The sequence below is a fragment of the Sciurus vulgaris genome (assembly GCF_902686455.1).
Source record: "Sciurus vulgaris genome assembly, chromosome: 7".
Classification (NCBI taxonomy): domain Eukaryota; kingdom Metazoa; phylum Chordata; class Mammalia; order Rodentia; family Sciuridae; genus Sciurus; species Sciurus vulgaris.
In genome coordinates, this window is record NC_136467.1 from 12,534,094 (window position 1) to 12,554,338 (window position 20,245).

Below are 20,245 nucleotides of genomic sequence, written 5' to 3' on the forward strand. Positions count from 1 at the left end.
TATTAAAATGTGAACACGAGAAATATGCTAAAGATACAGACTGAAGAATTAATTGCACTCTCTGCCACATGAACTTTGTATTAAGGCTCAGGGGCTTCTCAGTTTTCTGTAGAAGGTGAGCTGCTGGAAAGCTGCTAGCTAAATAAACAGGTGTTACTTTGTCCAAGGAAAGCATGTTTATTCTCTGGTGCCTTATTCTAGTCACAGCATAGTATTATCTATTCTGCCCCAGGGTTATCCTAAAATGATAATTATCTACTAAGAATCACTAATTTCCATTCTTCCTCCACCTTAAACAAACATAAACATTACCAAAAACATTCAAAGGCATCCATGGGGGGGGCAGTGAACTGAAGTATAAAGGATAAATTTGTTTCAACTCAGTCACTAACTATGGGCCCTGAAAAAGTTATGGTTCTGAACAATTTTCATCACTCCTGGGTCTTGATACTTCATTTGCAAACTAAGTTTAACAAGTAAGTCTGGTTTAAAATTTGTAATTTTTGGAAATGAGGTTTAAGAATAGAAGTGAACAAGCGTAGAACCATAAGATTTAGTTATGCGCGTAGCTACAAATCTGTAACACAGTGATGATCTTTACCTACCACATTCTAAAATCAAAAAGAACAAATTATTTTTCATGAGAGAAAACAAATTATATAATCACAGGAGACTATATGAAAGAATTTCTTCAGCTTTAATTTTCCCTGTGATTCAAACAATTCACCCTTCTTTAATTTCAGTTTTCTCATCCTTTGTAAAAATCAAAATGGAAAAATGTTATTTTCTTTTAACTGCTCCAGATACAGTGAAATGGTCAAAATGAGAACAAGAAAAAGAATCATTCGTTTATAAAACATCTTCATAAGAAGTCCCCACAAATGTATTACCTAGAACTTATCAAATTTTTAGTCATTGAATTTACAGCTTCCTGTTGACAGTAAATTGATTAAGATAGTTAAGCAGAGGTAGATGACTCAGTAAATAAAATGCTAGGATATGAATATACTTAATGTTTAAAATTCTAATAAATTCTCATTAAAATTTAAATCCTTAATTTTATTCATACTTAAATTTTTATCCTATACAAGAACATCTGGCTGTATAAATGAAATTAAAGTCAAGCATACCTCAAGCAATCACCTTTAAATAAATACCTTTATACTCTCCAACACAATATGACAGAATGAAACATCAAAGAAGGGAGGTGAAGAAACCAATAAAGAAACCAACCAACCAACCAACCAACCAACCAACCATTGAACCTAAAGACAAAAGAGCAAAGAAAGAGTTTGTTCTAAGCCTACTTCTCTTCTTCCTCTACATTATCTAACATTTGTACTCTTTTGGGGGGGGGTGGGGGGGGCGCTACTGGGGTTTGAATCCAGGGGAGCTTGACCACGGGGCTACACTCCCAGCCCTTTTTATATTATTCTGTGACAAGGACTAGCAAAGTTGCTCAGGGTGCCCTAGAACCCACAATCCTCCTGCCTTAGCCTCCTGGGTCACTGGGATTGTAGACATGAGCCACCAGCCCAGCAGGATACTTTTTTTCCTTGGACAAAAAATTACGCCCCCATACACACCTACTCTAACTCCCCAAAATTATATTTCCCCTCAAGCTTCTTGTTCACCCACCTCCACAAGCTACCAATCTTTGTGATTGGTACCATTCCATTCCACCAACCTAGTCACTTAAGTCAAAGAAAATAATTTAGGTTTGGTGGGTCACAAATATTACTATCTACAGAAAACATTTGCAGATCCATGGATTGGAAATTCCACTCACAGGAGAATTCTCACAAAAGAATGAATGAAACAAATGCTTTCTGAACATCGCTTGTCTTTCACCCCTCAGAATCCACACTATTAGTTCATTCACCTAAGCTCTTCTCTATAATTAACATTGAATTTTAGAATGCTATCTGATTGGAAGAATGTTAGATAAATAGTGTGTTTTATATTTTTACCAAAGCATAAGTAGTTATATTGTTGAAAGTAGGAAAATAAAATTTACCTGTAATGAACCACACACACACACACACACACACACACACACACACACACACACAGAGAAGGATGAAACAGGAAAAAAATCAAAATGGAATACAAACAGAAAAAAACTGAACCTAACTAGAGTTCAAACAAATAGCAGAATCATATTAAAGGAAACAAACTAATCAGGTAATGTTTATACACAATATTCTGACTGCCCTCAGGCTAAACAAAAACTGAATTATAAACAAATATTAAACTATAGTTAATAAGATCTGTTTCCACAGACATAGCTCTAGCAATTTTGGAACTATTGTCTGTATTTTAGGACTGAGCAAATAATAAATAAATATATCAGAAGCCAGGTCTCTCACTGTCAGACAAAGGCATTACAGATTTGAAAAGAAGCAAGGCTAGGTAGGGTGAACCCTAAATTGCTGGACTGGAACTGGGGGTATCATGATGAACTCACGGTTGTTTACACAGATATGAGAGATAAAGGAGTAGGTGTAGGGGTGTATATGTGTGTGAAATCTCTGGCTTTAGCTGTTAACAGATATACATCCTCTAAAAGAAACCAGGGGCTTCCTGGAGAAATAGTTTACCACGGCTGGGGAAAGAGTATCTTATTACACCAGAAAATAAGAGAGTATTCAGAAAATGTTTAGTACTCATCAAAAGGACACAGAAGCCAGCCTGATGGAGCTGTGATGGGCCAAAACTAAGAACAGAAAAAAAAAAAAAAAAAAAACAAGTAAATAAAAAAGAATCCATGAGTTCATAATGATAATGTATACGTACATCCATTCAAACAGAGGGAAAGGAAAGCTCTTACAGAACATCAACTAAGTGACAGACATGACAGACTTAGAAAATTGCCATTTGGCAATCATATTAGTGTTGATTCAGGTAAAAAATGAACATATATTGAAACAAGTGGAAAAGGTTTGATGGTATTTTTAATACCTGCCATCAAAATATCTCCCCTTAAGATATATGTTACAAGAAGATGGAGCAAGCCAGTAGATAACAATTCCCGTTTAATGAGATAAATGGGCATTACATGCTTCCTGATATGGTGTACAGAGAAAAATATAATATGACTTCTAGAATATTCCTGTTAAAAATGCATAACCTGAATCTAATCATAAAGAAATAGCAGATAAATCAATACTGAGTGAATTCTGAAAACTGGTCTATTCTTACCAAATAACAAAGTCATAAAAGACAAGAAAAGAATAACCAACTGTTCCAGATTAAAGGAGACAAATGAATGCTGAGGTATGATGTAGGATTTATTCTATTAAGAACAGTACTTGTATATTTAGTGAAATCTGATTTTCAGACAACATAATAAATGTGAATTTCCCAATTTTGATAACTGTACTATGACTAAATAATGTTTTAAGAAAATATACACAGCTATTTAGAGGTAAAAGGTACCACGACTGGAATCTACTCTAAAAATATTCAAAATAAAAGGTTATGCGTGTTCATATGTAAATGGAGAGAAATAAGAAAGCAAATAAAGTTAACAAAAGTAGAAAAATACGACTGCAATATTCACAGAAATTATTCTTCTTGTAATCTTTCTATAAATGTGAAATTATAAAATTTGAAAGAATGAGGAGAAAACGAAGTTAATTTATATTTGCACATGCTGCCTGCAAAAATTATGAAAACCTGAATTATGGTTCTCCTTTACACAGAAAGAGAAATGTCTGCACGTTCAGTCCCTATTCAAATACCTACACAACTGCATTTCCTTGGTAAAAAATAGACCGCACCTATCCAGCCTTTCTCAAAAATTATCCTTAAGATTCACAGAAACATGAAGACAGCCAGGGGAAAAGGGAGGAGTCTAAAATACTACACAGGCAGCCCTTCACCTGTAAGTCCTGCGTCAATGAATTCAACCATCCACAGAGCAAAAATATAGGGAAGCTGGGTGCAATGGCACACGCCTGTAATCCCGGTGGCTCGGGAAGCTGAGGCAGAAGGATCATGAGTTTGAAGCCAGGTTCAGCAACCATGAGGGTGGAGATGTGGCTCAGTGGTCAAGCGCCCTTGAGTACCCCCCCCCCCAAAAAAAAAAAAAATATATATATATGGGGAATATATGGGGAAAATAACTGTCTGTACTGTACATGTAATGACTTCTTGTCATTAATTCTAAACAATAAAGAATAACGACTATTTACATGGGATTTACACTGTATTAGTTATGGTAAGTAATAGAGATGACTTAAAGTATAAAGGAGAATGTATCCGGGTTACATGCAAATACTATGCCATTTTATATAGGAGATTTGAGCATCTGGGAATCTGGATACCTGCAAGTTGAAGGGCTGTCTTAGAATCAATCATCCTTGAACACCCAGGGAAAACTATATTATAAAAGTTGTTCATTCTAAACAAAATGGCATAAAGTATAAGTACTTCAAAAATACATAAGCTAGATATTCTCCCATTATAGGGAGCAGCTGTTACACAAACTAGACATTTGAAATATCAGGTGTTCTGATTTGTAAAAACTTTATTTATTCAAGATTCGTTGAAAGATTAAGGAAAAAAAAAAAATCCTTGCTGCCATGGCTGAGGGTATAGCTTGAGGGTAGAGTGCACATTTACCTGCCCAGGCCCAAGTTCAATCCCCAGCACTGAAATAAAATACTTTTAGGGGCTGTAGAGTGTTTACCTAGCATGTGTGAGGCACTGAGTTCAATCCTCAGCACCACATAAAAATAAATAAATAAAATAAAGGTATTGTGTTCACCTACAACTAAAAAAAATTTTTTTCTTTTTAAAGAAATAAGGTTGGGAATGTGCCTCAGTGGTACAGTGCATTGCCTGGAAAGCATGAGGCCTGGGTTCAATTCCAAGAAAGAAAAAAGAGGGGGAGAGGGGTGGAGGGAGGGAAGGAGGGAGTGGGGACAGAGAGAGAAAGAAAGGGAGGGAGGAAGGGAGGTAGGGATGGAAGGAAGGAAGGAAGGAAGGAAGGAAGGAAGGAAGGAAGGAAGGAAGGAAGGAAGGAAAAATACTTTTACTCCACAGATTTTTACCATATGTCAAATATTCTGATACATTCAATCATATAAATTTTTTTCATAAAACCATATGGCACCAAAAACATTACTAAATTTAAAAAAGACATTAACTAGGATTTGGTCAACCTCTGAAATATTGTGACCCAGTATCACTACTATATAGAGATCTCTATATTATTTCCCAGTTCTACGCATTAAAGTACATGACCCAAACTGTTTTATTCTTTATTCACAAGTGACTAAAATAAGCCCCGAGGAATCACACAGAATTCAGAAAATAAGTCGTAAAAATCAGTCGGGTGTAGTGGCACATGCCTATCATCCCAGAAGCTTGGAAAGCTGAGACAGAAGGATCTTAAGTTCGAGGCCAGCCTCAGAAATTTAGCAAAGGCCTAAGCAACTCATGAAGACCCTGTCTCTAAACAAAATATAAAAATATAAAAAAAGGGCTAGGGATGTGGTTCAGTGGCTAAGCACCCCTGGGTTCAATCCTTGGTACCAAAAAAAAAAGAGGAAGAGAGATCAAATTTTTTCATGTACTAAAGTCAAAGAAAAGCTATTTTAAAAATAACTTATGTCCAGGCATGATGGCACATGCCTGTAATCCCAGCAGCTCAGGAGGCTGAAACAGAAGGATCCAAGGTCTGAAGACAGCCTCAGCAACTCAGCAAGGATGTAAGCAACTTAGTAAGACCTTATCTCAATAAAAAGGGCTGGGGATGGGGTTCAGTGGTTAAGTACCCTTGGATTCAATCCCAGTACAAAAAATAAAAAATAAAAACAAAACTTTCTATTTTTCTAAATTCATAAAGCTTTGATCACCAATGAAAAGAAGCTGCATGTAGAAACTGTATCTCACCAAAAGAAGAAAACATCTTTAAAAGCTGTATTAGTTATAATTCTAAAATATCAGTGGAGAGTTTCTTAAATACATGATAGGAAATTTAATGTTACTAGTCATACCTGCCCGTTATTGGAAAAAGAGGATAATATTCTTTTTTTAAATACATGTACTTGCTTAGTTTCTATTTTGACCAGTACACAAGTAATCTGGCTCTGTGAGGCAAAATGCTGAAAACAGACCAGGTGGAACTGAGACTAGAGAAAGGCAACCAACCCAGTCCACAGCAAGGAAGCAATCCAGGAATCAGGATGCCTGCCCAGCCTCACCAGCTCTACATCAAGCTCACTCAACACAAAACTGATGAGGCAAAAGAAAAAGGATCACAAGAACATAAGTTTCAAGAGGGTATGGATTTTTGCTGGTCTGGTTTACCAATGTACCACAGAAACAGAAAAACGTTAGCACACAATAAGCATTCATGAAGAATTAAATGAACAAATGAATGAGAGAATGAATGGTCTTTCAAGTAGATCTACATAGATTACATTATGTTTGCAAAATTATTTCAAAAATGAATTTGGTACACATTAACTTAACAGTCATACTGGTTTTAAGAGAACATGAATAATCTATTCTGCACTCTGACTAAATGAGGTAATGTCAAAGTTTCTGAGATATTTCTTTGCCTACAGTAGGTAGCATAATACATTTGCATATCCCTAAGTTTAAAATATGGTTTATCAAAAACTTTCATAAAACCGAATTAAAAAGATAAAATGAACTCATAAAATAAAATCAGAAAGAGCAAAATACATCATATTTACCATCAAACTTGAGACGATTCACATAAGAAATCAGGATCTAAAACATTTCTCATCATCATTTACTTTCACAACTAAACTATCACAATCTGTTCCTCTATGATTTAGTCTTTTTTGTTTCTCCATTTCTATATTTGTCATCTTATAGTTTGAGGAACTTCTTCAAAAAATAAAATGCATTGTATTTCCAACCATCATATTAAGAGGTCTGCAATTTGCTCATATTAGTTATATTTGTTTTATAAAAATAAATAAATAAATAAAATTAGGAGCAGAATGCAAGTAAATTTAACAAGAGTTTATATGATTTATGCTCACTGCTAAACACAATACCCCCCTCCCATGGAAGAAATTCTACAACTTCTTGCAAATGAATTCAACTTATTTCTTATATGCTCTCATGTTCTAAGTGACAAACTTCATTCTGCTTCCAAGTACTACCCATATAATCAATGTCATTTCACTATCAATTTAAACCTAACAATTTCCAAAGCGCCTGCCTTATGTGGATTATAATTATCTTACTATGCTTCTTGTGTCCATGCTGCTGGAAAAGCAGTCTGTACAAGCAGGAGTAGAGGCACAATCCTGAGAGAGAGGAGTAGAGAAAGATGTTGAGAAAACAAAACCATATAAAATGAGCTCACTTAAGAGTTCAGGAGCTCAGCCAGTGTTCACGGTCAAGGTTGATTACATTCTCTCATACCCTTATGAGTTAGAAGTTGTCCAATAACAGCACAATTGGCTCTAGAAAGAAATATCTGAAATTTTACACGTAAGGAGTAATATCACTTATACTAAGCTACCTATATACCCTTTTTAAAAAGAAACAATCATAACATATAACTATTTAGGAGATTGGGGATATACAAATTCTCTAAATGTTCATCAAAATTACCATAATAAATCCAATGGTAGTTCAGTAGAAAACAGCTGAATGGTTATGTATGGTGTAGATTTCAATCTTGCCAAAAAAATTTTATATGTAATCTTGAATGATTAAAACTACATAACATCCTCAAAGCATGCAGTTTCATATCATTAGTATCAATCTCAATTATCCTTTTATTCTAAATTGTTTAAACTGGTCTTTTACTATGTCATCATTTTAAAATAATGAGAACAGAGCATATTACTATACAACATAAAACCAAGATGAATTTAACCTAACTAGAATTTTCAATCAAAAAGTCCCAGCCCCTCCTATTTGTTCTACAGTAAGTAAAAATTATAATCAGATAAAAATTTTCAATTTAAAATTTTCTACCTAATCTTCTATATTCCTATAGTACCATAAAAATAATCTTTAAAAGTATTGCTTATGCATAATAAATCCTCATAAAATTAACTTTAGATTAAATTAGTCAAAGAATCTTCCCACTAGCATGGAATCTAAATATAAAATCAAATCAGTAACATTTAAATAGCAAACATCAAGAAACGCCAACTACCTTGGCCAAGGTCATTCAATTTCCTAATATATAATCCATCTATTCATTTAAGAAATCTTTATTTGATATATATACATACTATGTATTAAAATACTGTGCTGTGTATCAAGGATATAAAGCAATGAGAATATATGGTCATTCTTCTAATATAGTGGTAAAGACTACTTATCATTATTGTAAATACTCAAAGGTGAAGTACAGATGTCTTAAGACACTTAAAAGGAAACCTAAATCAGTGGTTCTCACTCAAGGTCATTTTGTCCCCTCCCCCAATGTGGTTATGCCTGGAGACATTTTCAGTTGTCACAAATGGGAAGGGTGCCAGTGATACCTAGTGGGTAAAGGCCAGGGATGCTGCTAAACATCCTCAATGCACAGGATCACTCCTCACAGCAAATAATTATCTAATCCAAAAGACCAACAGTACTAACACTGAGAAATCCTGATCTGAACCACTGGAGAGGAGACGGGTTAGTGAAGGCTTCCTTCCTCTAGGACTTAAATGTACTACTTCTTTAAAGGATTTTTACCAAGGTGGATTGGCCCGATCCAATTAACCAGAACTCCCACTAAAAAATAAAAACAGGAAAAAATAATGAGAGACTCCCCAGTAGATGAAAATCAAAGAGCACAATGTTTTAGAGTTGCTTTATATAAATTCTTTCCTGAATAAAGACAAAGGGAAAATATTCAAACTGAAAACAGATTTTATGTGTTTTTTTATTCTACCTTTTCCACCAAACCAAGGCTACTACTTGATATTGATGGAAGATTATAAAAAGTCCCATAATTAAGACAAAATGTATACCCTCTGGATACAAAACTGAAAATGAAGGAAAATAGATATGGGGTTTCACTTTGAAGAACAGGAAAATATACTGGATATTAGAGTGAGTCTTAAGTTTGTAACAGTTTCAAGAGTAAACTACCTAACCAAAGGATCCAAAGGACAAAAGACACGAAGTATTTTAGGCACCCTAAAGACAAAAGGTAATAAAATCCTTTCAGAATTTATGAGCCTAGGTAAATTCAAAAATTAAACTGAAAAAAGATTTCTGACATATCTCAAACCTACAGATCCAGTCCTACATCTTCCTACTCAGTCTATTCAGAGCAGCAAGAGAAATGGATCATGGAGGGGGAAGGGGGTGGAAAAATGTAACTAGCTATACAAAGAAGCGAAAAAATTTAACACTGATTAAGATTTACTGCTAAATTTTTGAAGTGTGACAATAATTCTGGGGTTATATTTTTTAAGTCTTTAAAAATTATAAAAATCCAACCCACAAGTCACACCTCCTTTAGCTACTACTTTGTGTAAGCAAACTCAATGCTAACAGGCTCTTACATTTTTCATATATTACTTCAAGTTTTTTTTTTTTTAATGCTTTCTCCAATTAATTTGAAATTTTCTAAAAGAAAGGTCATGCTTTGTCACTCTTTCCTTCCCCCTTTTCAAAAAAATAGAAAAAAGAAAAAGGAAGCAGCATTAGAGGCGAAGAGACCCTAACCAATATGATCTCCATACAGTGATCATTCTTAAATATACGACATGGCTATATAGCTCACACATAAAACTGCTGCTTTTCAGCAGTCAACTGCAGTCCTAAAGAGGACCACACATTTAAGTAGTATAGCATATGACTTTTTCCCTAGGTGAGAACTCTAAATCATTGTAACAAATACTACAACACTACAATAAAATTATAGTACCTTATTATGATCGTTCTTCAACAGTTAACTGCTCTGGTCAAGCACTGACTCTTAGGGAGTCTTATCTCTCAATATGGACAAATTTATTTTCATCATTTCAGAATTGACAATAGCAGCCATGAGATGCTTTGATCTCAGTGATGATGCCCAAATAGAAATTATGCTTCCCACACAAAATTAGCACAGTGGGCACTTAAAAATCAATTCTTGACCCTAAATTTCATTCAAATCATGATAATTAAGGGGAATTTACCACCTAATTCCTGAACAATGAAAGTACCTCCTGACAGTAATTTTTAGAATAAGATTAAGAGGCTAGAGAATCCCTTTGAGAAATTATAATGGTAGGGGGAGATATGATATCGATTCATCCATATCCTAGAAAAGGTCAGGAGTTTCCACAGACTGAACTCATTCACATTTTGCGGACTTAAAACACATACACTCTTAGCTTAAAAATGTGGCATGTTCTTATTTGCGAACCAAAGTTCTCTGCAAAATTAAAATATGAGTGGGGAAGTTCAGTTTGGAAAAATCTAAGAATTAGCAAGGCATAATAGCTGAGCATTTCAAACATCTTAAACATTAATAATAATTTTTTTATATCTTTCTTATTTTATGTGGTGCTGAGGACTGAACCCAGTGCCTCATGCGTGTGAGGCAAGCGCTCTGTCACTGAGCTACAACCCCAGTTCCAACACAAATAGTTTTTAGAGATAAATTTCTAAGCCTTACAAAGCAAAAGGAATATGATGATTCAATGCTTCAGACACCTTTAAATTTAGAAAACTTCTGATGAATTGAGTCGAAGGATAAATGCCTTTAAAAGCCAAATTCATTACAATCAAGCACTCTAAAACATCACTTTTCCTAATTCTACAACTCAGATTCCTTTATTTTCGTACTTTGCAACCTGATTTAAAGGAACACATTAATTACATGAACTGCTTCCTGTAACAAAACACTCACTAATCAGCAATATTCACTCAAGTTATTATCAATTTTTTTAATTAATGAGGTTATAATTTTGTTTAAACAAAAAAAAAAAAGCATTATTTTTCTGGGTCTTCCTCAAACATATTTTGCTTCCTCAGCTCTGACTCCATACTGCTAGTTTTAAGTTAATCCCATTTTAAAACATGAAGTTACAGCATATCAGTATATAAGTTTAAAGACTTTTAAGTTCTTTGTGACTTACAGGGGGCAGGGGAGAAGTGCTATATACACATTAAAATAGGACTACGAAAAATCTCAAGTTCCTATAAAGATCAGATAAGAAATAGTAGTGGCAAACCCAGCTAGGCATGTAAATGTTAGGCCCTTTATTCTTAATTAATACTAAAATAAAAACCAGTAACATTTCTTCTCCACTATGCTTTACTGTGACCAACCACTGTGCGCTAACCATGGGGTTACCACTTGAGGGCTCCAGTAAAACCTTCTGGGGGGCTGGAGGGAGAAACTCCTAAACAAAGAGAGAGACCCCCTAAAACGGAAGGGGATTGAATCCAGTAACTGCTGTGGAAACAAAAGAAAGGATTTTAAAATATTTTTAAAAACTTAATATTAGTGCTGCAAATACTATATGTAGCAAAAGTAAAAAGCTACATAGCTGTTTTTCTTCCTGTACAGTTGTGAAACTATTAACAAATAGAACAAACAGTATCACTGAATTCTTGTTTCATATTCTAAGTACCACAAAATACTGTGTGGGAAAGCCAAATTTTAGACATGAAGATATTTGTCCCAAATTATCAGGTATGAATTCATAAATAAAATGAAAAGATTCCCAAGTCTATTGCTCTATTTATTAGCAAACTGTTTTTTAAAAATAAAACTCTAGTACTTAAAAAATTCCTTTGCAAAAGTTTATGTGCGTCACCACTATCTAGTCTAATATGGAGTGTTCCATTCACATGAATGTAATTTAACTTTTAGCCTGTTTGCTAAGCTACCCAAATGCTAATTCTTAAAACAGAAAAAAAAGATGAAATTGTAAATGGACATTTAAAGTGTTATAAAATAATTTTTAAAAGAGTTTAAACAAATAGAAGTGTTATACTTGGATTATCACCACCATAAGTGTGATGTTTTAAGAGGTCAGCATTTAAGATATTAACGATTTATATTATTGAATATATTAGTACTTCCAAACCAAAAGTTCATTAAAAACTATGCTAATTTAGTTCCTAACACGTTGAAATACTTTTAAAAGGCATACAGATAGAAAAAAATATCGCTGGTTGTGTGACTGTATACCTGATGTTTAATGTTTGCATTAAGATCAAGTGAAATCACGGCTTAAAAAGCAATGGGTAAATTGTATCGAAACCTTCCTTCCAGCCAATAAATTTAGTTGAAAAATGAAAATCGGACACCTGCCTTTTAAAAAATCTTTTGACACCGAAATGACCCCATGGGAAAAGATTCCCCCAGAATCTTCCGTCCCTGCATGCACAGATCTGCAAGCCTACCATAAAGGCTTGTCTTTTACGTTGCGATGGATAAGAAGGCACAGTTAAAAAAAAGAAAAGAAAGAAATCGCAGAATAACCTTGCCTGGTTACCAAACATCCCATTGGCCAAGTCCCCGCTGGCGAGTTACCCGCTCGACACTCTCAACCATAAACACTAACCCGTAGGTGCTTCTCGCCCACCGCCCCACTGGCTGCCACCCCAAAGACCGGGAAGGTCCGCAGAGTGACATTCTGCGAACGGTTCAATGTTCCCCAGGCCCAGGAAGGAGGTGGGCGGGCCAGGCCGCGGCGGAACTGACCCCGGGGGCCGCCCGAGGCGCCGGGGGAGGGCCCGCGCCGGCCTCGCCTCCGGCCCGCAGCCATCCAGAGGCCGCCGAGCCTCCGGAACCTCCCCCCGCGCGGCGCCCTCCGGCCCTCCCCCCGGCCCCGGGGGAGGGGCGCGGAGCACACCCCTCCCCCACGCGCGCTAGGCCGCCGCGCCCCGCCCGGGGAGCCCGCGGGCCCGCGCCCACCCTCCGCGCGCGGGCGCGGGCCCGGGCCCGGGAGTGGGGGGGGGTCGGTGCGGGCCAGAGGGGCGGCCCGGCAGCGATACCAACCTCGCTGTTGAAGGTTTTCACGGCCTCCATGTTGTCTGCGCGGAGGCCCCGAGCCCGGCGGCGGAAGAGGCGGCGGCCACTGCACTGGGAGGGGAGATCGGAGCGCGGGCGCCGGCGGGAGAGCGGCCGCTGCGGCCCGGGGCGGGCGCGGAAGGGCAGGCACTGGCAGGCGAGGCTCCTCAGGGGCGGCGAGGCCCCGGCATGGCCGCTGGGGCGGGCGGAGCGCCGGTCTGGGAACACAGGCGCTGCCGGGGCGGGTCGGCGCGGGCGGGGGAGGGGCTGGCGCGGCGCCTTCTCCTCTCCGCCCCGCTCGGTCTCGGTCCCCACCCGCAGGCCCCGTCCCTACTCTCTCCACCCCCTTCTTCCTCTTCCTCCCACGGGCTCCTGTTTCACCTCCCCGCCGCTTGGGCCGCAGGAACCAGCAGCGCACGGCGAAGACAGAGGAGGAAGCGCTGGCAGCGGCGGCTGCGGCATCCAATATGGCGGACACGATCGGGCCGCGCACCTCGGAGTCGGCGGCGCCAGCCAGCGCGCCCCCTGGCGACTGGACCGCGCGGGCCCGGCGGTCGCGCGGAAACCATCGAGCGAGCGCAGGCCAGAGCGTCGCCGCCGGCCGGCCCGACTCGGCGGGGCTCCTGGGGGCCACTCGCCCCCGCCCCCGCCCCGGGCGCGGGAGCGAGCGCCGCAGGACTGCGGAGCGCCGGCGGCGGGCGGATTGTGCCGGGCGCTGGAGGCCGCCTCCAGGCGCGGCTGTAGGAAAAATCTGAACGTGCTGGCTCAGTGGCCGATTAAGGAAACAGCAGAATCCCCATTTCCGTTGTTTCCCTGTGGATTGGCTTCTGCAGGAGTGGCTTGGTTTAGTTGCTTTGCAGAACTTTAGTGGACAGTGACCTAAAGGTGAACCGCCAAGAGAAAAGTTCCCGGTTATTCATTTCGTGACTGTGTGCCCAAGCGCCTTAGTAACTTGGGGAGGAAATGTTAGAAATAAAAGCTTCGGATCGGATGAGGGCTGGCGGGCAGGGGAAGCTCACATGCAGCAGCCCCGTGCTGGAAATGCACGCTGCGTAGGAGCTGGGTCTGGTGTGGCCCAGACAATGAGTGTGTGCCTGTGCACGGCGGGAAGGGTACCAGAGTGTTCACCATCTGGGTAGTTGAAAGGGAGTCCATCTTTCAGGGAAGAGTTATCCAAAGGAATTTTGCCCTAGATTATTAGGAGTAAGGGAGTGAATATAATATATCCTAGTTGAACCAAGACATGCTAGCAAAATGCCTTTGCTCTCGTTTTGTGCAATAATCAATACCAATTTAAGAACATTTATTTCAGGTTTAAAATGGGGGTGTATCATTGACCCCTCAAACACTATTGCCCTCTTGTTGAAAGTCGTTTTTCAACAATAGCTTCCCCCCACACACACCCTCCAGTTCACGCAAAAGGAAGAGAGGAAAGAACAGAATTTTCCGCTGGGTGATTGATGGAATCAAGGTAGCTCCTAAGGAGCTGAGCCCAGAGTCATAAGAAATAAAAGGTAAGACCCTTCTGACATTTTAGGATATTTAAGTCTATTTCACTGGACAGCCTTGTTATGGGGACTGGCTACTTAGAAGGTAAAAGGGGAAACCCGGTGAGAAAAAGCTTACATTTTTACCTCATATATCTCAAATGCCAACAGAGTTTTCAGCCTCCACTGCCTGGGTTCACATGCCTAGCCATGATGTTTTCTTCCCAACACCTGCAGTAGCCTGACTGTTCCCCCTGTTTATAGTGCCATCATTCATTTCCCAGACAGTAGCCAGAAAGATTTTTTTAGACACATCCTATCGGGTCACTCCCTTGCTTAAAATAACATCCCTTTAACGCACTTCCATTGCAACTCAGATACTGAGCCTCTTGCGTGCTCCAAGGTCCTACAACCACAGCGCATGCTACTCTTGCACACTGCCCTGTCTGTGTTACTTGACAACATGCAGCCTTTTCCTACTGGGGACATTTGCATGTGCCTCTTCCTTCAGCCAACCTGTTGTTGTCCATGTTCTTTTTCATAGCTGACCCTGCAAGCAGTCTCCTAATCATTCACTCCAAAGTAGAACGCTGGGACTTAAGGAAGTGTCACACGTGGTTGGGTTCAAAGCCAGGTTCTCATAATCAAAATCTAGCACTTTGGCCTATGAGGGCTTATGCAGTCACTCATGGTCAAGGGATGATTACGTAGGCTTGAGTGATTTAAAATGCAATTTGAGCTAGAGTAAAATCTGTTGTTAATATGTTACACAATTTGATTTAATAAAGTTTTCACACCCATGACAGTAGAGAACATACTTTGATCAGGGGAAGAAGGAAGAAAAGCAGAAAACAGAACAAATGCACTTAAGACGATGAGATAAAGCAAAAGGGAAGGTCAAGAAAGGTTAGAAGAGGCTAACATCCAGGGGCCCAGACTTCGTACAAAGTTCGTAGACAACTATACACACCCCTCAGGAAACAAGGATTCTGGAATTGCTTAGTAGGTTAAGGTATAGAAACAAAATTATTATAATCTGATTATAGGAAGCAGCATGTTAATTCCTCACCCTTCCAGAAGGTGAAAACATCAATACTCATCTGTATTACATGTATGTGTATATGTATGTATGTGTTAGGATTCCAAGAATTCACCATTAGGCTACAGGTCTTGCTCATGTAAACCAAAGTTGGGAATGTAGCTGAGCCTAAAGAAGGGAGCCCAACTCATATACAGAAAACAGGAGGCAGCCTAGTCTCTACTTCCTGTGTTTCTCTGCAAAGTCTGTTTTACATAATGGAATGTGACTAATACTCCTGGTTTATAGTTTTAAATGCTCAGAGGTCCTGAAACATCTCCTTCCCAGTTTCAGATTCCTAAGGGAAGAAGCAAGGAATTTAATTGGCCCTGCTTGGATTAGTTGGGCCATAACCAAGAAACTGAAGACCCCTAATTTATATTCTGAAGAACATTGTATGAGAGATATTGGGAAGTATTCCAGTCATTGGAAGAGATAATACAAATTGTAAATTATAACACTCACTTGCTAGAATTTATGGCATTCTCCTATGAATGTGGTTATTGGCCTGTCCCCTAGGACTAAATCATTTCTGGGAGTAACTCATAGGATCTAATTTAGCCACAGCCAGGATGTCAGAGTCAAAACAGCACTCTCCATAGAACTTTCTAGAATTATGGAAATGTTCTATATCTGTATCTGTCTTGCAAAATGCAGTAGTGCTAACCTGTTGTACGCTTGAAATGTGCCTAGTGCAACTTAGGAAAATAAATTTTTACTTTATTTCACTTTGATTCTCAGTTCAATGTATGGCTAATGACTGCCGCATTGGAAAGCACAATTCTAGCTAGCGATGATCACTCCCATGCATGAAGGGAGGAGGAAAAGTTTATCTTGGCTCGCAGTTTCAGGTTTCCATCCAGAGTCAGCCATTGCTCTGTGCCTGGAGTGAGGCAGAACATCATGGCGGGAAGGACTTGGTAAAGGAAAGTTGCTCAGCGCATGGCAGCTGGGAAGCAGAGCGGGCCAAGGAGAAGAAACAGTTTCCAAGGGCATGCCCCCCAGGTATCTGATTCCTTCCACTATGACCCCCCCACACACACAGTTCCCACCACCTCGAAATAGTCCATTTCATCTATCAGTGGATGAATCCACTGATAAAGGGAGAGCCTCATGATTCGATCTCTTCCCCAGAGCTCTGCCTCTGAACATTCCTGCATTGAGGCAAGTCTTAAACACTGGAGTCTTTGGGGGACATTTCACATCCTAACCATAATATGGACAGATTTCCTACATAAGGGGAAATCATTAGGAGGTGACACTAAGCCAAAAAAGTCTTCAATTATCAGCTATTGGGAGGAATGCTATATGCATATAATTTATTTTCAAACTGGGGGAAGAAACCCTGAGCATTGTGTAAATCAGAACTAATAATTCTCTCTGTATTGGAAAAATGAAAACTTGAGACCCCTTGGGAAACAAGGATTCTGGAATTGCTTAGTAAGTTAAGGTATAGAAACAAAATGATTATAAGCTGATTGTGGGAAACAGCATGGTAATTCCTCAGAAACTAAACAGAGCTGGGCATGGTGGCACACACCTGTAATCCCAGTGGCTCAGGAGGCTGAGGCAGGAGGATTGCAAGTTCAAAGCCAGCCTGAGCAACTTAGTGAGGCCCTAAGCAATTTAGTGAGTCCCTATCTCAAAATAAAAAGGGCTGGGGATGTGACTCCTGGAATTGAACCCTGGTTCAATTCCTAGAACAAAAACAAACTAAATCTAATTGCTATTTGATATAAAAATTCCACTTCTGGATATATACCCCAAAAAACTGAAAACAGACTGGAACAGATACACCATGATCACAGCAGCACCGTTCACAACAGCCAAAAGGTGACAGCAACCCAAGCACTCATCAATGGACAAATTCATGTGGACAGAAAGTAAAGTGGTGACCAAGTGGTTGTGTGAGGGGTGTGTTGGCAGCTGTAGTCTAATGGGGAGAGAATTTCAGTTTTGGAAGATGAGAAAGTCCTGGAGATGGATGGTGGTGATGGTGGCACAGAACTGCACACTTAAAAATGGAAAAAAACAGTATGTTTCATGTTAATGTATTTAACCACAAAAAAAAAAAAACCCTCAAGAAAATGGTTAGAATGCCTCTAGAAATACGTATGAGAGTCTATTAAGCACAAAGCAATAAAAAACAAATCTTATGCATTTTAGATCTAAGAGTATACATCCACAGCCTGAAAATCATATACAAAGTAAAAAATGTATTCATATACTGGGATTATGATATTTTTTAAGATAAGCCAAATACAATGGTGCATTCCTTAGTCCCAGTACTCGGAAGGCTGATGAGGCTGTTGCAGGAGAATCATGTGAACCAAAGGGTCAAAGGCCAGCCTAGGCAACATAGTAAAACCCATCTCAAAAAAAAAAAAAAAAAAAAAAAAAAAATGTACTTTTAAGACAAGAGGAAATTAGGACACAATTACAAGGGAAATCCACATGAAGAGACAGGGAGAAGATGGTCATCTACAAGTCAAGAGGAAAGGTCTCAGAAGAAACCAACCCTACAAACACCTTGATCTTGGACTCCAACCCTCTAGAATTACAAATAGAGGCCTGCTGTTTAAGCCACTCAGTCTGGGGTGCTTTGTTGTTGTAACACCAGCAAACTAATACAGGTGATATACAAAGCTTGGAAACATTTTTAAAAGCACATAGGCTCAAAGCAGTGGAAAAAATTGCCAACAGTTTTCATTTTTCTGGGAAGATACTTGGATTTCTTTTTTAGAGTAAATTGCTCTTCATTTGGAGTTGCTATTTTTGTTTACAAACGTAAATCCACAATCTTATTCTGAAATGAAGCTCAACTGTCTCACAGCTCTGCACATGTCTATGCTCTTGGCGAATTTGTTAAACCAATTTGGAGTTAAGTTTTGGCATGAGGAGAAATGGATGTTCACCTCTTCCTGGGCCTAGAGAGGATCACAGCCCCTTGACTTGACACAGGGATGATTTGATCAAAGACCCGGCATGGTCCTCAGGCATCCTAAACCCTGCAGTATAGCGGTATGCTGAGGATCCACTAGAATTTTCTTCCATTCAGTGAGTTTGGCACAATATAAAGGCAAAGTTTTGCAGGTAAGGTGGAGGCTTAGAATAATGTTATCTGTGCCTTAAAGAAAGATTAGATTACTCAGTTGAGTGGCAATTGCCTGTTGCTCAGTTTCTCATTTAACCTGTTACAAGCATCAGTAATGCATTACATTCCTCCTAGGTCTATGTTGTATGTTTCTGTCTTTTCTTCTAGAATTTTCTTTGCCCCGGCCTTTCTACTTTCACATTTTGACTAAGTTATTGGACTTGCACAGATAAATGAGACATAGCAATGAGAATGTACAAAGGAAAGGTGGCAACAAAGAGAAGAGAAAGGCCCAGAGGGCAAAGTGTTTATAAGGAAAGCATGATAAAGCAGTGGCAGTCAAAATCATCAACTATGGCCCTAACATTAGGTAGTTTGAGGTCTCGGAGGGTTCACTGGATTCAGGGAAAAGTTTCATTGGTGACTTTAGTAAGTACAACTTCAGTGGAATGATTGAGGGGTGGGAGAGTACTGGGGGTGGGGGCAGAAATCAGGTTGCAATGGAAATAAAGGGGGAGCACAAAAACTTGTGGGAAGGGGGCCTGAGAAAATGAGGCGTAGGGAAATTGACCTGTCTCAACACTGGAACTGAGTGAAAAGAGGGAAACAGTTCCCCTGAGAATTTGTAACCACAAATCAGACCTCATGCAAGTTTGTGGTCCAATTCACAAAACCTAGGCGAAAAACCTCAAGCAAAGAAATTATTTTAAATTGGTACTCAGCTGGCATGCTGTCAGGCAACTGACAGAGTAACTGCAAATTTCCTGGATGGTAAGCAACTCCAACCTCACCTTCAAAGAAGTCTGACAAAGGAGAGTCCACTGCACATAAGAGTATAATTAAACAATTGAACAAACCAGAAAACAAAGCATTAAGAGTGTACGGTGCCAGAAACAAAAGACAGCATAACCAGACCAGCAAAAGTTTAGGGAATGGGTCTGACAGATTCAGATATTTCTCTTTGTTTTTCAGAGACGGGTCTCCCTATGTTGTCCCCCTGACTCAGCCTCCCTAGTTCTGGGACTTGGGACACACCACAGTGCCAGGCTTCTTTGACAGATTCAGAATATAAAATTTTCATGTTTTTCCTGGACTGTCATAGATTATTCAGACCATCTCCATTATCAAAAACAAGAAACACAAGAGAATCTTCACATCCAGTTAAACTTTCTGAGTGCAATGACCAGGATTAGGGTGAGAAAGAACGCATTTATCCTGCCACCCCAGGGTGTATGAGAGAGACTCCTTGTTCAACAGAGCAAGAGAGCAAAAAATGCTGAACAACGAAACACGTCCCAGCCTCTACATGGATTCGCAGCTCAAAGGTACATTACCTTAAGCCCTTAATAGAGTTTAAAGTGTTCCCACAGGAAGAGTGCTGCCCACAGGCACGTGGGAGAAGTAACAAGGAAGACCCTCTCACCCAGCCCTGCAGGGAAACCCTGCGGTACATGCTCAGGGAGAATGGTGTGCTTATCAGTTTTTCACTGATGCTCTAACATCTCCACAAACCTGGTGGCTCAACGTGATGAAGGGCTGGATGTCGGGAGTCCAACTTGGGTTTCCCTGGCTAAAATCAAGGTGTCAGCAGGGCTATTTTTCTCCCGACTGGAGGTACTAGGAGAGAATGA

The 20,245-nt window shown here is 39.6% G+C and overlaps 1 protein-coding gene across 1 annotated transcript in view; it reads right to left on the reverse strand.

The window, feature by feature from the left end:
- SCAF8 (SR-related CTD associated factor 8) overlaps positions 1-13,417 on the reverse strand; it is a gene marked incomplete at its 5' end in the record, with an annotated part of 91,201 nt that extends 77,784 nt beyond the window's left edge. Inside the window, 8 exon segments of the mRNA XM_079148670.1 lie at positions 7,233-7,295; positions 12,944-12,996; positions 12,999-13,117; positions 13,119-13,173; positions 13,176-13,225; positions 13,227-13,283; positions 13,285-13,340; positions 13,343-13,417. Of these exon segments, the coding sequence (XP_079004796.1) occupies positions 7,233-7,295; positions 12,944-12,996; positions 12,999-13,117; positions 13,119-13,173; positions 13,176-13,225; positions 13,227-13,283; positions 13,285-13,340; positions 13,343-13,417 (528 nt within the window).
- Between the last annotated feature and the right edge of the window lie 6,828 nt (positions 13,418-20,245).